Below are 20,462 nucleotides of genomic sequence, written 5' to 3' on the forward strand. Positions count from 1 at the left end.
CTTCAGCAATAATTGAATACTTATTTTCTCCAAATATATAACAATTTTAGAATTTATTCTAATTGTTAAAAATATTTAGTATTCCTACTTCGCTTGACGCATACGTGTCTATATTTTTATCTGATAAATAGTTTTCAAACAACATTTCGCTTGCATTTCTAGCTATTTTTTTGATTTGTTCAATCACAAGCGGGTTGAGACTTTTTTTACAAAAAGCTTCTAAACCTAGAACGTCTCCTTTAGCGTCACAAGAAATGCAAACTATAGAATCTACTGAGCTTTCTTCATTCGCGTTTAAGTCGACTATTATCTCGTTGCCAAAAACACCTGCCGAAATAATAATAGGAACTTTGTTCGAAAAGCCCAAGGATCGCCATTTATTGGGCTGAACTGTGAATGTTATGTCGTTATAGTATTCAACTCTCAATCTGTACAACTCTCGTTTATTGATTTGTTCCTGACCTATTTTTTGTAATAAACTTTCGTTAATTTTTTGCAACGTTTCAGAAGAAATTAAGGTTCGGTCACTTTTTAGACACGCAACAAATTCAGGTATTTTGCATGTTTTAAGCGCTGTAGCAAGTCCAATACTAGTGAGAGTGTCAAGAGAACCGCCCGCTTTCAGCACAATAACGTCAATAAACAAGTGAACGTTAAAAAAACCTTCGCATATTGCCAGTGTTTTGTTGACTCCGTCAATTAGATCGATAGAAAGGGTATTCATAAGGTGTTTAAGTTTTTCTAATCGCTTTGTTGACACTGATGTATGTGAATCGCTTGCTCTTGAAATGTTCGGATAATTTTTCAACGTGCTCGTTCCTACTATGGACATCACATCTAAGTGGATAAACTGGTTTATTTCCGGTGAGGACGTGAAAACCTCTGCTCGCACGCCAATAATGACGTGGTTGTCGTCATTTAAAATCTGCACGCTAGATAAACAATTATTTAAAACTGAAAGGCTTAGCCAAATCCGTTTGAATTGGTAGTTAGCTCGACCATCTAAGCGAACGTTATGCAAAAAGGAAGCTTTGATACAAGCCTTATCTGCTTGTTTACCTTGGTCCATTTAAGTTTTTTGTAAAAAACACTCTACATCAAGTAAAATTGCAACGCTAAGCTTTACAATTTATTATTTCTAAATAGAAACCGAACAGCTGATTTGAAAATTTTATTTTTTTAGTTTTTATTGCAGACTATTTTTAAATTTGCAGAATTAGATATATTCATCTTTAATTGCTTGTAATAATTTTGCGAAACATCCCGTATTGTGTATCGCGCTGGCCAAATTCTTTGTATATTCAGAGCTTATATGGGGCAAGTTAGTGTAGTCATTCAAAAAGCATTCGATGTCTTGCTTTGTAATTATATTTATATTTAATTCGCTGAGGTTTTTCGCTGCGCAAAATAATTTATTTTTCAGTTTTTGTGTGATCAGTGTTCTATAATTTTGGTTCCTGATCTGAGTTTCTATTAGTTTGTAGAAAGCTTGTCGAAAATCGTTTAAAACATGTTCCAAAAAAAATTCCTGTAGATAATTGAACGATTTGTAATAAACACCTTGTTCAATCGCTACATTGCTTATAAGTTTTGGATATTCATAAAGCAAAATCCCTAATTCCAACACTGTAATAGTTTCCAAGGAAGTAACTGTTTCTTTGACTTTCTTATAACTGTTTGGAGGTAGCAAACAAGACATTAGAAGCGCTTTAAAAGTTTCATTGCAAGCATGATTTTTGATAATCGTGACTAGAGAATCATTTGCATTGGTCAATTTGATTATTTTGTTTGAGTAAACATGACAAACCGCAATTGTCGCCAACAGAAGAGTGTAAAAATACTTGTACTTTTCGATAAATAAGCAAAGTTCGTAATTAGTGTTATGAGTTTTTTTGTCGCTGAAATTTAAAACCCAATACAAACTTTTTTTGACTAAATCCATATTATTAACCGCAGAAAAAATGGTACATATCCACTTATAGTAAAGATATAGTTCATGCTTCTTTAACTTTGGAAGTACTGCTGCTACCACAGAATCTGAGGGGAAACCAATGCTAATCGCAGCATTTTGAAATATATCAAATAGCTGCGAGAACAATATGTCAGGAAATTTTGTAATAGAAATGTCTAGTATCTGTTCGTTTTGTAGGTCTTTCGAAAAAAGAGTAAACAAGAAAAGCCAAAATCGATTACAATCAATTTTTTCAGTATGTTTTATAACTGTATTAGCTAGGAGTTTTATTTTATGAACGTACACATCGATGATATCGTCGATGAATAATTCAATATTATCAGTATTCTTATTTATATTGATGATATTATTGGATAACAGATTGAAACTAGCTAGGCTCGCGCTTATGTTGGCGATTTCTAGATCAGTAGAAGTTTCAAGACACTGTAACCACGCTTTTTTGTAATCAATTTCTTTATAAGGAAAAAATAAAAAAATACTTTCAACCAACGAACGTGTCAAAAACTTGGCAAAAATGGCTCTTTTCAAATAAATATGAACTTTTTCAGGAAGATAGTTAATATATTTAGTTATGAAACAATACGCAGTGTATTCAAGTGGTAGTTCGTCAATAACGCTGTTCAACTCAGAAATCAGCTCTGTGTCACTTTTCCCATTCAAAACTTTTATTTTTTTTTGTTGGCAAATTTTAATTAAGTTATGTATACTCGACGAAACGTGTTTCGCATTATTGCACGGGTTTATTTCTTCAATAAGTGAATGATAAAATTGCTTAAGATCTTGATCAAGCAATTGTTCGACGGCGCAAGAATCTATATTCAGTGGACAAAGGTCGGATTGTACATGAGCATTTTTTGTTTCCAACTGAGAAATAAGTTTCAACAATCTATGATTGTCTAATTGCAACTGATTGCTTGGTTTTATGTCACGATCGAGAATTTTTTCTAGTTTAACTGCGTCAAACGGTGGGATCTTCTGCAAGATATATGAAATTTCATTAATATAAGTCATAAAATTCTACTATTAAATCAACATGTTTTAAAATTGATCAAAATAAATAAAACGAGTTTTATCAGAAATTTTGAGACATAACGAAACAACTTTGTCGAAATTATTATTTTTTGTAATAATAGATGTGTAACTAATCCAATGTATTAAAATGATGACAAACAAACTCAGCTCATTCGTAGGATTTATTTCGATGAGGAGAAAACCAACTGGATTCGACACCCAGGTCTGATTTATTTTTTAACTTTTTTGACTCTGGCATGCCAGCTAGCCTTTGCAACTTTATTTGCAATGAGCTCGTTTTTCATTGCCTAAAATATTTGGATGCGCTATGGTCTACGGATTTTTTTTTCCCGTGAGCAAGTTACATTGTTGTGAATCCGTACAATCTTAAAATTGAAAATGATGATTCTGTTTCAGTTCTGCTACTGAATATTCGTTGTAGAGAAACTTTCAGATCTGATCTTCTATATTGATTTTTTTTTTTTCCTTTTCTTTTATTATTAAAGAATTCATTCAAATTTTGGCTTGTAAATCCTTGACTGTTTGCTAAATCGTTAGGCTCTATTACTCATTATTGAGATGAGTTTTTGGCGGCTAATTCAAGATAAATACGTACTATATAATTATGACTGTTGTGTTTCTGCGGAGCTATATGATTTTCAAGCGGCAAATACGCTTTTTGAATACGACTCAATCTATTTGGGTTCGACAAATTTAATTTTGGTCAATCAAAAAAGCGTTATTATTTCGGCCTATGAAAATTCAAAAAATAAGAAAAGTCCAGGCGAAAAAAACTCTTCAGAAATTGTTTGCAACAATGGAAGATTTTGTTATCTAAGCGAAAACACTTCGTGCAACAGCTTTAAAACTAAGGAGATCAAAATAAAGCTAAAAGGCGATCGTTGTGATAAAATTCTTGCGTCAATTGACGCCATCTTAGGCTGTGATGACCAGCAACTGAGAAAACTCGCTATTAAGCTCTTCGATGAGCATTTTAAAAATGGGGCTCTCTCGTTTATTCGTTGCTATCTCGGAACGTACTATGTTTATTGTGTGATAAGCGTCTTAAATTTGGCTTCATTTTCGATATCGTCGCTGTTCCGCCCTTTGCCTGTGGAGCTTGACGGCAGCTTCCAGCTTTATCACAAAAAATTTTGTTGTGATGAAGTAGCGTACTTAATCGTCCAACTAGATTATAGTGAGGCTTCGAACAAGCTCGAGTTTTTAAATGTGATTATTCACTTCAAATGCCCAGCCCAAAATTCATTTCTGTGCGGGTTTGAAAAACATAACGATTTGCCTACTTTTCTGTCGTTGTTCAACCCAAATTGCATAGTCGTTTTACCCACTTTTGAAACCATTTATAAATCAAAGCTTGGCTGTACTAACGAGTTATTTTATGCAATCATTACGCGGTGGAAACACAACGAGCTCTCAACTTTTCAATTTCTTAATTTTCTCAACGAATGTTTGATGCGGCACAGGCAAAAATATCACGAGTTTCCGATATTTCCTTGGTGTCTAACGTATGGCTATGCAAACGTGACCAAATCTATTTTAGCTCCAGATATTAGTTGTCTCGGTTGTTTATTTGAGTCTTACTCAAAAGATAAAAACAATTTCATTAATATTCGCAATTTATCTCTGAACGTGAGTGACTATAAAGCTTCAAGCTACTACGAACAAGTAAAACAAAACTTACAAGAACTAGGGTTTAAACATACTACACACGTTTCAAATACTTTTTACACATGTTCCTGGCTGAGGAACATTGATCCGCAGAATTATTTATTGATTAACGACTTCAAAACTGAACTGCCTGAACGGAAGTTCATTTCTTACGAAGACACGTGGACGAGACTCATCGCGAGCGGATCGACTTCGTTTGAACAAATTGCGCAATCGTATCGAATAAATGAGTTCGACCACTTAATGTTCAATATTGAAGACGACTTTGAAGTAGATCTTCACAAGGAAATAGCTGCACTGCTAGCAAATTCCGAATTTGAAGAAGAGTTTTTGAAATTCAATAGTTTTAAAAGCTTGCTGCCCGGCGTTTGGATGAACTTTCTAAATCGTTTATTTCTCGAATCAAGCTATACACGACGTGTTTTGCATAAATGGATTGCAATTATCTTCTGTGAAGCTACTGATTGTTACCCTCCTGAGAGTTATATCTACACGAATTTAGACAAAGAATTTGACCAAGCTGTTATGCACAAAGTGGCGGAGTTTGGAATTTCGCCTCCGAGGTTGCCTGACAATGTGCTGTCCGATTTGCATATAGCAGACGCTGATTTATTTCACTTTTCCTATTTTTTCGACGCTCATTCAAATAGCTTAAAAAATACTGAAGCTCAGCACTACGACGGTATGCAATTACACTCGATTCTTAATAACTGCAAAAACTCATTAGGAAAAGACAAGATTTTGCTATTGTGGAAATTGTTCCTGCGGTCGCAAAAAATCATGACCTCCGATTACACTATCAGAAATACGAACTGGTTTGTACATTCTCCCTTATATTCTTCCCCAAAACTCGCTCTGAATCTTTCTAAGCATATCCATAAGAAATTTTTTTTTCTGCAGCTGTGCAGTTCACTTAACAGTCAACTGTACCTTTTTCCGCCTTACTATGTAATCATTGTGTCGAAAATAATGCAGCTTTTCTCTGCTTCTACTGAAAAGCAAATTTTTTCTTTTACTTTTGGAGATTCACCGTACTACGTCAACGGATTCTTTAGCAACTCAAATTTAAAACTGTGGATTTTGCTCAAGTCGAACCGACTTTACGAGTTAAAAGTGCGTGCCGAAGACGTTGAACTTGTTCAACACGACGCACAGCTTCGTGGTACAGTGAAAAAAATTTACCAGTTCGAAGAATATTTACTAATTCTGCTAAACAACCAAGAAGTGCAAATCTATGATTATTCCCAAAAAAAACGAGTAAACAACAAGTCACATTTTTTTAACAGTAAATTAAAGAGTATCCTAGGTGTCTCGTCTGGGTATTTCGTGTCGTTGTATTCAGGGTTGGTAAATTTTGTTCCGTATTCAGTATCAACCGAAAAAACACCTTACGTGCTGTTTCAATGCCCTGAGTCCTTGTTCTGTGAAAAGATTTTCATGATCGATCAGAACGCCTACCTTTTATACATGAAGAAGACGAGTTCAAACAGTCTAGCCAAGCAGAATTTTAAGTTTTCTTCATATTTTTCAGACCAAAAGCAAAATTTAAAATTGTCTGAACACTGTAAGAGTACATTATTGCTTTATTTTTGTAATGATCAAAAAAAAATTGAAAAATTGTGTATTTTCAGCTCTGAAAAATCTAGTGGGTTATCCAAAGAAATAAACGCGTTAAAAAGCAATTACAATATACAGACGGTAAAACTATTCAAACACGATTTGGTAAACATTAAATTTCTCAATAATAGTAAAATATTGCTGCTAACAGTCGAGTTCAAGATACTTATGTTAAATCTATTAACATTAGAAATTGAAGCGTTACTAAACTTAGACTCATGCAAATACAACTGTTGCAAACTAGTTAAGCAAAACAAAACTATGAGGTACGATCCATCGTTACATACAGATGTTCCCAAACACCTTGCACAACTTATGGAATCCAATCAGTTCACTTCGCCGTACGATGATCACATATGTCAAAACAACTGCCGGTTTTTTATTGGCCCATACTCAATTGCTGTTATTAATAACGATGATATTTATATTTGGTTTTAAATAAATATCTATTAATTAATTTTTATATAGTAAACTATTTAGAAAAAAACAGGAATCTGTAACACATTTGCACAAAATGACTGAAAAAGAAACGCCTGTCGTTTTGAAACAAGCTCCAAATAAGTTGTTCGTAGATGACGTTGTCGAAGAAGACAACAGTATCGCTTTGATGCATCCAAACAAATTGAGTGAATTAAAAATCTTTATTGGTGATATCGTACTTGTAAGGGGAAGACTGCGAAAAATAACTTGTTGCATCGCTAAAGCTGACGAAACTATAGATGAAAACAAGATCAGACTGAGCAAGGTTGCGCGTATGAACGTACGCGTGAAGAGTAGCGATATCGTGTATGTGAATGTTGCAGCAGAAGCTTCATTCATAAAAGTAGCACACATTCTGCCCATTGCAGAAACGATTGAGGGTGTTACTGGCGACTTCTTTGATATTTACTTGAAACCTTATTTTAAAGATTCGTTCAGACCACTGCACGAAGGAGATATTTTTGTCGTCAGAAATAATTTCCATCCCGTCGAATTCAAAGTTGTTTCTGTTTCGCCCAACCCGTACGGTATTGTAAACAGAGATACTTTGATCAAAACAAACGGAGATCCAGTGCCTCAGAATTCAGAAGAATCGCTTGACGAATTGTGTTATAGCGATATTGGTAGTTGTAAAAAGCAGATCAACCAGATTCGAGAAATGATTGAACTGCCGCTTAGACACCCTAAGGTTTTTAAAACTTTGGGAGTAAAACCGTCTAAAGGTTTATTGTTATACGGACCGCCTGGTACGGGTAAAACTATGTTAGCTCGAGCCGTTGCAAATGAAACCGGAGCTTATTTCTTCTTGATTAACGGGCCAGAAGTCATGAGTAAAATGTCTGGTGAAACAGAATCAAACCTTCGAAGAGCTTTCGAGGAAGCGGAAAAAAATGCGCCTGCAATCATATTTATCGATGAAATTGACAGTATTGCCCCCAAGAGAGATAAAACTAACGGAGATGTCGAAAAAAGAGCTGTTTCGCAACTTTTGACATTGATGGACGGGTTGAAAACACGAGGACATGTAGTCGTCCTCGCTGCGACTAACCGGCCAAACGCAATTGAACCTGCGTTAAGACGTTTCGGACGTTTTGACCGAGAAATAGAAATCGGTGTTCCCGACGAAAGCGGAAGGTTCGATATTTTGAAGATTCATACGCGTAACATGAAACTCGCTGAAGACGTTAAATTGGAAGCTATAGCTGAAAAAACGCATGGTTACGTTGGAGCAGATCTTGCTCAACTCTGTTCTGAAGCTGCTCTTTGCTGCGTTCGAGAAATGATTTCAGTCATTGATTTCGAAAGTGATGAAATAGACACGATGATACTAGACACATTCAATGTTAATATGGATCATTTTAACCAAGCCTTGAGCCTTACTCATCCGAGTAGTTTGCGTGAGACAATCGTTGAAGTTCCTAAAGTTAAGTGGTACGAGATAGGAGGGCTCGAGAGTATCAAACAAACGCTACACGAAATGATTCTACATCCAATGACTTATTCTAAAAAGTTCGAAGACTTTGGTTTAAGTCCCAGTCGCGGAGTTTTATTTTATGGACCACCAGGATGTGGTAAAACCTTACTAGCTAGAGCGGTGGCGTCTGAGTGCTCTGCCAACTTTATTACGATCAAAGGGCCTGAACTTTTATCTTCGTGGTTCGGAGAGTCTGAAGCCAACGTACGAGAGATCTTCGATAAAGCGCGTTCGGCCACACCTTGTGTATTGTTCTTCGATGAACTCGACTCGATCGGTATTCAGCGTGCTTCTTCAGCAAACAGAACCGGAGTTGAAGACCGTGTTATGAATCAGTTGCTTACGGAAATCGACGGTATTGCTGTAAAGAAAAATGTTTTTTTTATTGGAGCGACAAACCGTCCAGAACTTTTGGATGAAGCGCTTCTGAGACCTGGGCGATTGGATCAAATCATATATATTCCATTGCCTGACTTGAAATCAAGACTCAGTATTTTGAAGGCTTTGACTCACAAAATGCCAATTGCAGAGGACGTCCCACTTGACTTCATTGCGCTGCAGACAGAGGGATTTTCTGGGGCAGATTTAGCGGAGTTGATTCAGCTCGCAGCGAAATCAGCTATCAAGGAAAATATAGAAGAAGAACGAATGTGCTTAGAAGCCAATGGTGTCGTCGAAAACACTAGAAACCAAATAACTAAAAAAGACTTTGAGATTGCGTTTTCACAAGCTCGTTGTAGTGTCAATTCTGCAGATTTGGCTAAATACGAAAATTTCGCCAAGAAATTTGACCCAGGATATAAGAAGAGAAGTAAGGTAGAGTCAGGAAATTTCAACATTAAATGGCCTGAATCATCAGAACCTGCGCGACAGGTTTTTGAAATAGATGACGAAGACTTATACAACTAAAGACTAACCTCGTGCACATTATTAATGCAAGACATAAATCTATGGCAATGATTTAATTTGCTGTAAATTCTAAAAGGGAAAGTCGACTAATTTTACAGTATTTATAATTTTATATAGTGGAGTTTGCTTTATAAAGTCATTATCAAGCGACATTGAATTTTCTCCTTTGTGTTTCAGCATATTTGCGTTTGAACGAATATATTTCAGGTTGTTTTCGAATATTGTTGCGAGATCTGTAAATTTCAGCTTTAACGCCGAATTGATGCTTTGGTCATTTGATAACTCCTTGCTATAATTTTTTAACACGCGTTTTATATTAAGTATTGTCATATTTATTGTTTCTAAATTCGCCAAGTTATACGAAAGATAAAGAATATATTCAACAAGTAGTTGTTGAATAGCTTGCGAAATCAGTTCGTGAGTCTGGAAATAATACCCATATTCTCTATTTAGCCTAATTACATACATGACGTCTAATTTTTTCAGCAAGCTAATGTGATTTTTTTGGTACGCGAGCGTATTTTTACAGCTTATGAGTTTTATTAATGTTTCTAATTGCGTCAGCAAAGATTCTCCAATGGGTAAAGACTTCTTGGTCGCACGCATGAGGGCAAGTGTGAGGTTTATGATGTTGAGAGTATAAGGCATAAGAAATATGTTCTGAGATAACGAGTTTAGTAAATACGAGAAGAAAGAAAAGTAGCCTTCGGATAAGTTGGAAAAGGCGTAATCTTTGTTAATAGAAGAAACACTACTTTCGAGCGTCATGGTTTTGATTATGCTAGCCGCGTTAAAAAGAAAACTCCAGTTAAAAATTTGATTATCAAACTCAAATATGCTTTTGTCTTTGTTGTTTATCGCTAAAATAGTTTCGTTCATATGCCTTGAAAAATCGTTGAAAGCGGCTGTATAGAGCTCAACGTGGTAACCCTTGGCTTGCAATTGAATATAGTAAACGGGCAATTTATTTGTAAACGTAGTTAATCGTGATACTTGCGTCGTATTTAATTTTCGTGAGCAGTACGATGAAATTGCCGAAAATACTTTTTTGATAAATACGGAAAAGTACGTTTTGTGCTCGTCATTGTATTCATTTTCGATGAAATAATGAAACAAATCTTCAAATCCAACGGGGAACTTTTCTTCTTTCGCGCTCATCAATGAGCTATACAAAAATTTTTTGACGAACGAAGAAAATTTATCTTCTAGCTTAATGATATATCTGAGCAAAGGCAAATCAATTTTATAGCAAAGCTCAAAAACGATTTTGTTATTTGGTCTCTGTAAACAAAAAAAAGTATTAGTGTCTTTCCAAAAGTTTGTCATTTGTTTCTGAATCAATTTGTTTGCGTCATATACAAGTAAAATAGACGACAGTTTTTGCACTATTCGCGAAATCAAATCCGTAATATCAATGACATCTTGTTCTAAATCGATTGGTTTGTTTTTGAGAAAATTAACACTTAATGCAGTTGTTTTATCTTGCTTTCGTTTATTCTGATTGACACTGCCGCTCGAAGCTCTGTCAGCTTCATTGTTTCTCAGTAAGGAGCGATACACAGTGACTAAATGCTTAACAAAAACGTCGTTGGGTAATTCATCAGTATAGCTTAAAAGTTCTTCTATATCTTTTAGACATACAGTACCTCCTGTTGTATTATTTGACCTCCAAGCAGAATTAGACATTTTTAAGACTGTAATTGCTGCAAATAAAAATGTAGGAGTCTTCCAAAAACTAACTTCTTTTGAAAGAATAAAATTAATAATTTTCTTTATTTCTAAAAGAACAAAAATGTTTCTCGGAGTAAATTGTGGTACTGGTTATTTATCTGACAATGTTGTTTCGACTTAACATAATTTCACTGAACTGTTTAATCTTAAAAACTTTTTAAGTAGTCTTGCAATTTTGTTTGGCGCTTCAAATACTAACAAGTGATGGCAGTCAAGGAACGATATTATTTTGTAATTCGTAAGCAGCTTCAACAAATTGTCTTTCAATTGATACGGAGTGACCGTGTCTTTGACTCCCCAAAACACGAAAACCTGCTTCTGAGATTTACCAATATCTGCATAAATCTTGGAAGCATCCCAAAGAGGCATTCGAACTATACAACCTAGTATTGCTTCGAAAGTTCTTTTTTTTTTAAATAAATTCCATCTTAAGGTTTCTAAGTGTTGTGCAGACTGGATTGAACTGTTGGACGGTTGATAATCACCTTGTCTGTTAGTGTAATAATTTATATTGTTGAACTTTTTTTGCTGTTCTTCGTGGTTTTGTTTTAATTTTTCACTGTAAAAGTTAGGACATTCTTCTGGAATCCCTGTAAATGAATTTTTTATCGAGTCAAGGGACGCATTTGATATTTGTCTTGATATTTCAGCAATATATTTTTTGGAATATGTAGAATTGTCTGGAACAGGCGTGTGTCCTGTCCCTTCAATATTTTTCAAAGTGTTATTTAATGTTGTGACTTCAAGTTCATTGCTCTCATCATAGTTTTTATACCTTTTGTTGGAGCTTGAGTTAATAGGCGTTGGTTTGGTTTGAATAATCGCACTTTCACAAATGCAGCAAGAAAAATATTTTACAAATACAGTCAAAAGCTTTAATAACGGAAAATACTTAGGGGGTTTCCCAATAAATCCAGCTGGAGATATTAAAAATATTTTACCTAGTCGATCTAAATTTCTTCTAGCGAATTCACAAGCAACAACGCATCCTAAACTGAAACCTACTAAAGAAAACGGTTTTTTATCTAAATGAAGCTTTATTAATAACTCCTCTAGCTGTATAGCAAAAAATTCAGGAGTATATCTCTTTGCAGTAAGCATGTCAATAGAGGGAGTAGCAGAGAGCCCATGACCGTACAGATCATACGCAATGCAAAATACAGGATCTCCCTTCATCGATGAAATTAAGTGATTAAAAGAGTTAAGAGATCCATTTAATCCATGGAAAAATATTAACTGTTATAATAACGTTGTAGTATCTCCCAACTTACCAGATCATCGTCTCGATTCCCAAAAGTTCTGAAGTGCGTAAACCCATGACTTAGTCTAACGCATTTGTGAATTTGGAACGGGCATTTTTCATTTCTATAGTGACTTTTAATTATTTTCTTGTCGATATCATTAATTAAATAATCTTTATTAACAGATTTTGGTCTATTTTTGCGAGTATTTTCATTGCAAACACTCATAAACCACGAAATAAATATTTATGACTAATCTACGCTTTATAATTTTAGTGTGTGCTGATTATAATTAGAACTGATGTACAAAATATTGTGGAACAAATGAATGAATTATGAAATAAGACCTTGTTCTTACTTGATTAATAAAAATTTGACTTCTGAAAAAAACGATGATTTGAATAATTCTTTAGACACCCCTAACAAAAGAAAGTGCAGTACTTGTTTGCTGATAGAGCCAATAGTAAGATGTGATACTTGTTTTTGCTTCCTTTGCCGAGCCTGCCTTATCGAGAAATCTCATCCTCTCGATCATAAACTAAGTTATTATGATTTGCAAAATGGTTGTTACAAAGAATCAGATCTAAGGACTAATGAATTCTTCGATAGAGCTGAAAAAAATACTGATTATGTATTTTCTAAAAAAAATTTAATTGTCGATGCCAAAAATAAATCTGTTCACGTTATAAGTGAAAAACACACAGACTTAGCCAAAACTCAAACTGCAAGCTGCAATTGTAAATTTTGTTACAATTGTTTAAAAAAAAATAATCTTGACTCATATGAAGATCCTTCATTTGACTTTGACACCAACTTTAAAGTAGTTCCGACCGATCAACAGCAGCTAGACGCTTACTTGAAAAATGTTTCTGTATGTGAAACTTGCAATTTTCAAGTTGTTAACGAAGAAGAGACTGAAAAGCATAAAAAAGAGAAACACGTCATTCTTACTCCCGAAGCTGCACAAACTAAAATTCAAGATATTTTGAGAAATTTTGCAGATTATTTTGCGCCCTTAGCAGAAAAATTAGAATCGATACTGAACCAATGTGTTCAATTCAAATGTAAACTGCCTAAAGAATACGATTTTATAGATGATCATCTTGAAAAAGCTTTTCTTTTATCTGAAAAAGCTATAGAAAACAACAAACTTCGGCTTTTGTCAAGTTTAGAAGAGTTTTTCCAAAAAAAAACTGAAGAACTGAAAAAATTAGATGATGTTTTATATTGGTTTGATAACGAGTTAACAGAACGAGAAACTACCATTGCAAAAATCATTTCACTTGCTAAAACTTCAAAAGTTCAAGCGATAAACATGTGGAGAAACTACGAACGCCAGAATAATATGAGTGGAAATAAGAACCTTAAACATAAGCCAAACGCACTAATATATGAGTATCGCTGGAAATATATCGAAGAAATCGAAAATTCAATTAAAAACTGTATGAAAATAGCTCAAAAATATATCGTGCAATCTGGAAATTCAGTAAAAACGTTTATCAATGTTGCTACGCTTAAATACAGCAAGCTAGATGAAAAGCTGAACGAGGACATTAATTCTTTACAAGTTGAATCGTTACGTGATTTCCAGATGCTTCAATATTATTTAAACATACCGGTGAAGCCAACGAAAGGACAACTTGCTGTGGCAATGACGTATGGAACTTCTCTTGGCAAGCCAATCGCTATTTCAGGTTTTGGGAGAATGGATACATTCCACAAATCCTGGGATAAGGTAATTTGTGCTATTTACAAAAGTCAAGTTTTAGCCATATACAGTAACGTTGCCATTAACCGAACAAAACCTACACCAAACTCAAATAAAGTTATGCCGCTTCTTTCTATAGAAGGAAACAATCAAACCGAACAGTTCCTTAGAAGTCCACCTGAGAACTTATTGCAATTAAATCAACTTAACGCAACTTATATCGCTCCTAAATCTGAATATACCGAAAACTCGATTAATAACACAGTGACGCCTATAGGTAAAATAATGGAATATAAATTAGAAATCCCAGCATTGGAGATTACGAAAATCGTGAACGAAGTGATAGTTGGTTGGTGGGTCTTGGTTCATTCAGACAAATCGCGTGTACTAAGCTGGATCGACCTAATAAATAATTATAAAACAGAAAACGAAGACTCAACCCACGTTTATCCCCGCGCTTCAAGTAGAAGTATTCCCACAACGAATCCGGGAATTACGCCTGAAGATCTGGGTATTTCACAGCCGATAATTGGAAATCACTGGGCAGTTAACCAACTTTTTACTAGTCACGAAAATGAAGTTCGAAAGTGAACTGACATTGTTAGGTCACCTTGTTGTGCAAAAAAAGAAATTTATTAGGACAACAATTAAGTAATACTAGTTTAACATGCAAACAAATATGAATAAAATAAAGTATAATATATTATTACAAAAAGTTTTGCAGCTATAAGCAAGTGACATATTTTTAATCATCGTTTTCGGAGTTGCTTCTGACAGTAGCCTTTTTACGAGCGACGCGTCCAGGTTTGCCTCCGCCGTAAGGCGAGCTTCGAGAGAAATCAATGTGTTGGTCACTAGATAATCTGACTAGGAATGATGGAACGTTCACAGTCTGCGATCCAACTCTGATGTGTCCTTGTCTGATCAAAACACGGGCGTGGTGAATGGAACGGGCGTGCGATTGTCGGAAGACACGAGTTTGCAATCTTCTTTCGAGAAGCTTGTGGAGAGTTAGCCCTAAGACAAAATCGAGTTTGCATTCGGATTCGTTGAGGAGTCCATATCTTACAAGTCTGTTCATTAAAGCGTTGGCGTGAAAGATTCTCTCGGGGTCGTCTTCAGGTTTGATAAGAAGTTCTCTCGCAGCTTTTCTAATCTTAGCGAGTAACATTTTCACTCTCCAAAGCTCTCTCTTGTTCTTAAGACCGTATTCTCCGACTAATCTGAGTTCGAAATTAAGACGTTCCTTTTCATAAGGTCGTTTGGGGTTACGAGAAGTTTTAGAAAAGTTTCTGTAATTTCTAGTCATAATATTTTAGTGCGCTGAAATATCTAAAACTATTGGAAACGCGCGAAACTAAATATAATAAATAATTTGTTTCATAAATTAAAGAAAAAAAAGACAAAACATTTCCAAGTATAATGAAGCTGGCAATACTTTTATTACTTAGATGTTCTTTATGTTTCCGTAAATACTATTACTCGTATGACTCAAAATATATACCACAAAAAAAAAAATATATATCAAATTCCACACTTGTTGAACAAAATTATAAACAAGTAATCAATTTTATATTCAATAATAATTTTGATAAATATGATGTAGACACAGACGATTTCGCTGTCAATACTCAAAATAACGCTGTAATACCGCATAGAGATAACAAAGCGATTTTTAGGTCTTTACATTTGTTGCACGAACCAACGATTTATTTTGCTCGGTATAATAAACCAAAAAACATGGATGCGACGGCCTTTAAGGTGAAAAGAACTATAGGAGGGCCAAAAAAGCCTATTATAGAAGATCCTATAAAACATGCATGGGATTTTTTTAATATGAACCCGATCACATACGAAGATATGATGTATTTTAAACCAGTAAACACGAATCCTGTGCTTTCAGCTATGAAGGACGACAAAAAACTATTTGCCGGCGTGACTAAGTTTGTGTGGTATAATCCAAACGAAGCTCCCCCGCCTAGCACAATACCCCTAATATTGAATAGTTGGTATGATCTTAATTAGTTGGTAATCTACAGGAACTCTATATCATAACTTTCATAGAGATCATGTTGATTGATCGTTTCTTGAGTTGAATTAGCTTTTTTCGTTGCTTCAGAGACATTGCAGGAGTTAGGTTTTTTTTCAATAGGTTTTTTTAATATTGGTTCGAGCGGTTGTATGCTATATTTATCAATAATTGCAGCTTTAGACGGAATCGAATCTATTGTGGTATCTACGCCGAAAAAATCAATAATTTTTTTGACATTTTTTTTTTTTATATAATAATTGTGGATATCGTCGTGAAGAGGGTCATCGTTAATTTTTTTGCAAAAAAGATTATTTTTTAGTTTGAAATTTTTGCCTCTTTTTTTTAAGGTTTTTCCAAATCCTCCTTTTCCTCCGAATAGTTTTATTGTACAGTAGATTTTTTTGTTAGTGTCTACTGTGTATTTGACTGTTGACAGGTCAAGGTTGTAAGTATTAAGAATCCTATTTAATTGGAGCTTAAAACTATCAGAGTTGTATTGAACCTCACCAATAATCTGGTATTGGGCATCGCTTGTGAGCAATAAAACTGGTGAGAAAAAAAAAGCTGACTTTTTAAGAGACATGACTAACGACCAAAATTTGATAGAACAGTACCGGTTGAGTAGTTATGAGCCGCTAAATCTGTACAAAGAGGACGCCTCTATTTTGTGTTTTTTAAATACCAAACTGGAAGACTGGACGCTGTATGAGTCTGTTTATCTGCTCCACTGTCCGTGTGGAGATATTTTTTCAATTTCCAAAGCCGAAATTGCACAGGGCTACAGAATAATTGAATGCCCAAGTTGTTCCCTAAAAGTACGAATTATTATCTAAAATTATTATTATTAATTTTAATCGAGGAATGCGCACAGCCCACTGAAGAAGAGCTCGATGTGTTTCGAAGCTAGATGAGTTCAAATTCGATTAAGATATTTATTACTACAGATTCTCATCTGGGGTACAAAGAAAAAGACGAAACGCTTTCCAACGATGCATTTGTGAATTTGGAAAACGCGTTTCAACTGGCAGAACATTTTGACTGCGATTTGCTATTGCATTCTGGAGATTTGTTTCACACAGCTACGCCGTCGCATTGGAGCGTAAACAAAGCGTTAAAGTTGTTTTCACAGTACTGTCTCGGATCTAAACAACTTGAGATAAAAAACGTATCTCCCGAATACAATGCCTGTGAATTGCAACTAAACATAGACAAACAAAGTTCGATTAACATAAAGTTACCCGTCTTTTGCATTCACGGAAACCACGATCCACCGGTTTACATGCATAACGAGAAGTTTGGTGTGATGGACATTCTGACAAACGCCGGTCTGATTAACGATATAGGCAAAATCACTTCTTTTGACAAGTTTGCTATTAAGCCCGTCATCCTAAAGAAGAAAGATCAGTATGTGTGTTTGTATGGTCTTGGTTACATCCACGACGAAAAGGTCAACAAGTTGTTTTTACACAGAAATATACACTTTGAGCCTCCACCAAAAGATTTAGAAAGAAAAGTATTTTGCATTTTGCTCTTGCATCAAAACCGATACAGAATCAAATCTGCTGTGAAACCTGAACAGTGTTTTGAAAACCAAAATATTCCCGATTTCATAAATTTCGTCGTCTGGGGACACGAGCACGAATGCGAACTTTCAGAAGTCAAACTAAACAGTCAAACTAGAATTTTGCAGCCCGGTTCTTCTGTCATCACCTCTTTGAAGTTACACGAGTCTATGCCCAAGAATCATTTTATTTTAGAGCTCAAACAGAATCGTTACAGACTTCATCGGCTTCCAATAAGCACGGCTCGGATATTTATTTATGATGAAATAGAGTCAGACAACGTCGTTGAAAGCGACACCGTACACGAGAAAATACAGATCCTGGTAGCAAAAGCTGAGGAAAAAACCAAAGCGAGAAACAACGATTACATTGCACAAATGAACATATGTTGTGAAAAATTGAATGTTAACAAAACATTTCATCCGGCATTGCAGGAAAGGCTGCCGTTGTTGCGGTTGAGAATTTTTGCTCCAGGAATGAAGGTTTCTTTTTCCGAACTACAGCACCGATTTGCGCAGTCAGTAGCAAATCCAGACACTCTCGTACTGTATAGTCTTAAAAGGAAAAGCTCAGCTCTGCCTTCAGCAAAATCAGAAACCAAATCTGAGAACGAACAAGGGGACGACCCCTTAGGCCTGTTAAACGTCAATCTGAGTTGTTTGTGTCTCCAAGAATTAAATTTGCAAGTTAAAAGTGTTATAAATGGTGCTCCAAGTACGATACTGGAAAACTATATTGATCAAAAATATAACTCTATTTTTTATAACAAAAACAATATTGCTGCTCAAAATAATTCTATTTAAATTATTTCATTTTCTTACACTGATATTTTTTTTTTTTTTGCCATTGCCATGTAAAAAATTTTTTCTGAAAGTCCCATTTTAATAAAAAATTTTGATACTGACATTCTGTTGAATTAGTTACTAAGTCAAACCGTAACGCACAAATAACTTAAAGCTTATTCTTCGAACCACCAAATTTACAAGCTTATAAGACCTAACAACCCGTCTGCATTCTGCATGCTTTAATATAACGATAAATTTATTCTATGTACATTAGAAAAAGTAAAGTTGCCAAGACAGTATATCTTTTTTTAACGCTTTCCAAACTAATTGACGCTAATGAATCGATGAAAAATCAAACTATTGCCGCTCAAATGATAGATATACTCCAAAAAGAAATAGTTTCTACTGAACACCATTCATCTAACTTCTCGCCTGCATCCAATTTCACAATCACCAGCTTTAAAAGTATCCATGCTCAGCTAGAAGATAGCTTAACTGCTAGTGTTTTGAGCTTTTTTGAAGAACCAAACAGCACTTTGACGATTAACGACTTTGATGACTAGTTCGATATCCGAATTTTTTTTTTATGGGCGCAGTTCTTCACAGTTTCATTGAGAAACTTCAATACTAAAACGAAATTGAGTATTTTGGCAGCTTGCCTTTAAAGATACCGCACTAAATAACTTACCAGAACATTTAACGCTTACAAGATTGCTCCTTATTTTAGAAGTGTAATAATTGCTTTTCCTGTGAACAGAAAAACGTAGTTTCTGCTTATTTAAAACGATCTCCGGACAAACTTTGCTCATTTATAAAGGTTTCAATGTTATTTATATAAGTTGTGGTGCTTTATCACATTTTACAGTGTATGAAACGATGATGTTAAATTGCTTTTTGATGAAAATAACGATCAAGCAACACACAGAAAATATATAGCGTTACCATGCGCGTTTTTTCATCATTATTGTAGGAAACAGTCTTTTGATTTCGTTGTCGTGCAAATTAATTTTGTCTCAGTCCAAAAACAAAATATTATGTTCATTAATTAGCTGTTAAATTAGAATATAATTATTTACTAGAATAGCGATACTGATCTCTATGGTGGTTTTACGCGCAAGCTTTTTGTGTCTTAGTTTGTTTTACAAAGTCACTGCTATAGATTTAGCGTCGCTCGGTTTAAGAGGCGACCGCATTGGACTTAAACCCGTAATAAACGTTCACGCAATGATACCTCGCAAATCCAAGTATGTTCATAATTAAATATTTAATATATTTTAGACTTTTTCAAAATTCCGAATACATAAAACAACTAAATAGTTATATAAACACCGAGGTCGACGAAAACCTATTCGCTGGACGAGTGTTTGATCTGTTGTCGAAGTCCAACCAGATGGCTGCATCGTAATCACGTTGTCGTTTAAAACATACTTTTCATTGTAGCTAAGTAGTATGAAAGCTCACAATCATTGGAATATTGTCGATAATATTAAAATTATCGCTACTAATAGGCCTAGTAGGCATTTATTGTGCTATTATTTTTTCAATCTATCATTAAATAATAAGTCTAGACACTCAGTTTCAAAAAAGATAATACATCTACTTAACAAATAAAAAATTCAAAATTAAGCTAAATAATCGTATAAAGCAATATTACATATTGGTATTCATGAATAACATACATCAAACATTACACATGCAAACACGTATGACTTGATTTGTGAAAAATTATAAAGTCATGTCATCTGGACCGAAAACACCCACCAAAAAAACCGACACACCTGCTGTTCGTGCAAATTCAATCATTGAAGCAACGCGCCACAAAAACTGCTTGCTGGAAATCGAAAACTTAAAAAACAAATCAACTGCGTTATACTTGAACGCACTCTCAGTATGGCACGAAGATTCCTGGCAAATAGTGAACAAAAAAAATCGGATAAGCGAAATAAAGGCAAAGCTGAAGTACGCCAACGCAAACATTAAGTTGCTTGAGTTTCTGCTCAATGCCAAGACAGAAAAACAATAGGTTCATTTTTAGCAATCAAGATACACGTTTTCGTATTTCTTTTAAGCTAAAATCATGCACATAAGTTACAATAAATCATATTATCATCGATACGTCTAATACGGGCTCTTTGCCGTTACAGATAAGAACGCGAAGTTTACTTTTCTGGTTGCGCTTGCATCAACCAGGTATTTCAATAAAATTTCAAGTCGATTTTAATATATCAAAAAATTTGATCAGCTTTTCATC

General features: G+C 34.8%; 3 protein-coding genes across 3 annotated transcripts; 2 read left to right on the forward strand and 1 right to left on the reverse strand.

Annotated features, from left to right (window-relative positions):
* Positions 1-6,803: 6,803 nt before the first annotated feature.
* LOC142598131 (uncharacterized) lies at positions 6,804-9,553 on the forward strand. Its single transcript, XM_075735089.1, has 2 exons — positions 6,804-9,054; positions 9,474-9,553. Exons 1-2 carry the CDS (start codon positions 6,804-6,806, stop codon positions 9,551-9,553), a joined length of 2,331 nt encoding a protein of 776 aa, XP_075591204.1.
* A 5,008-nt stretch (positions 9,554-14,561) lies between these two features.
* LOC142598121 (uncharacterized) lies at positions 14,562-15,178 on the reverse strand. Its single transcript, XM_075735079.1, has one exon. It carries the CDS (start codon positions 15,139-15,141, stop codon positions 14,578-14,580), a length of 564 nt encoding a protein of 187 aa, XP_075591194.1. The 5' UTR covers positions 15,142-15,178; the 3' UTR covers positions 14,562-14,577.
* A 1,593-nt stretch (positions 15,179-16,771) lies between these two features.
* LOC142598132 (double-strand break repair protein MRE11-like) lies at positions 16,772-18,376 on the forward strand. The gene is made up of 3 exons (XM_075735090.1): positions 16,772-17,029; positions 17,243-17,749; positions 18,347-18,376. Exons 1-3 carry the CDS (start codon positions 16,772-16,774, stop codon positions 18,374-18,376), a joined length of 795 nt encoding a protein of 264 aa, XP_075591205.1.
* Positions 18,377-20,462: the final 2,086 nt, after the last annotated feature.

Source organism: Dermatophagoides farinae, unplaced genomic scaffold (genome assembly GCF_024713945.1).
Source record: "Dermatophagoides farinae isolate YC_2012a unplaced genomic scaffold, ASM2471394v1 contig8, whole genome shotgun sequence".
Lineage (NCBI taxonomy): Eukaryota > Metazoa > Arthropoda > Arachnida > Sarcoptiformes > Pyroglyphidae > Dermatophagoides > Dermatophagoides farinae.

Coding starts and splice junctions, on each gene's coding strand:
- LOC142598131 (XM_075735089.1), top strand. CDS start 6,804: ATGACTGAAAAAGAAACGCCTGTCGTTTTGAAACAAGCTCCAAATAAG. Junction 9,055..9,473: donor CCCAGGATATAAGAAGAGAA/GTAAGGTAGAGT, acceptor TTTTATATTAAG/TATTGTCATATTTATTGTTT.
- LOC142598132 (XM_075735090.1), top strand. CDS start 16,772: ATGAGTTCAAATTCGATTAAGATATTTATTACTACAGATTCTCATCTG. Junction 17,030..17,242: donor AACAACTTGAGATAAAAAAC/GTATCTCCCGAA, acceptor TTTGCTATTAAG/CCCGTCATCCTAAAGAAGAA. Junction 17,750..18,346: donor ACGAGAAAATACAGATCCTG/GTAGCAAAAGCT, acceptor CTGTTGAATTAG/TTACTAAGTCAAACCGTAAC.
- LOC142598121 (XM_075735079.1), bottom strand. CDS start 15,141: ATGACTAGAAATTACAGAAACTTTTCTAAAACTTCTCGTAACCCCAAA.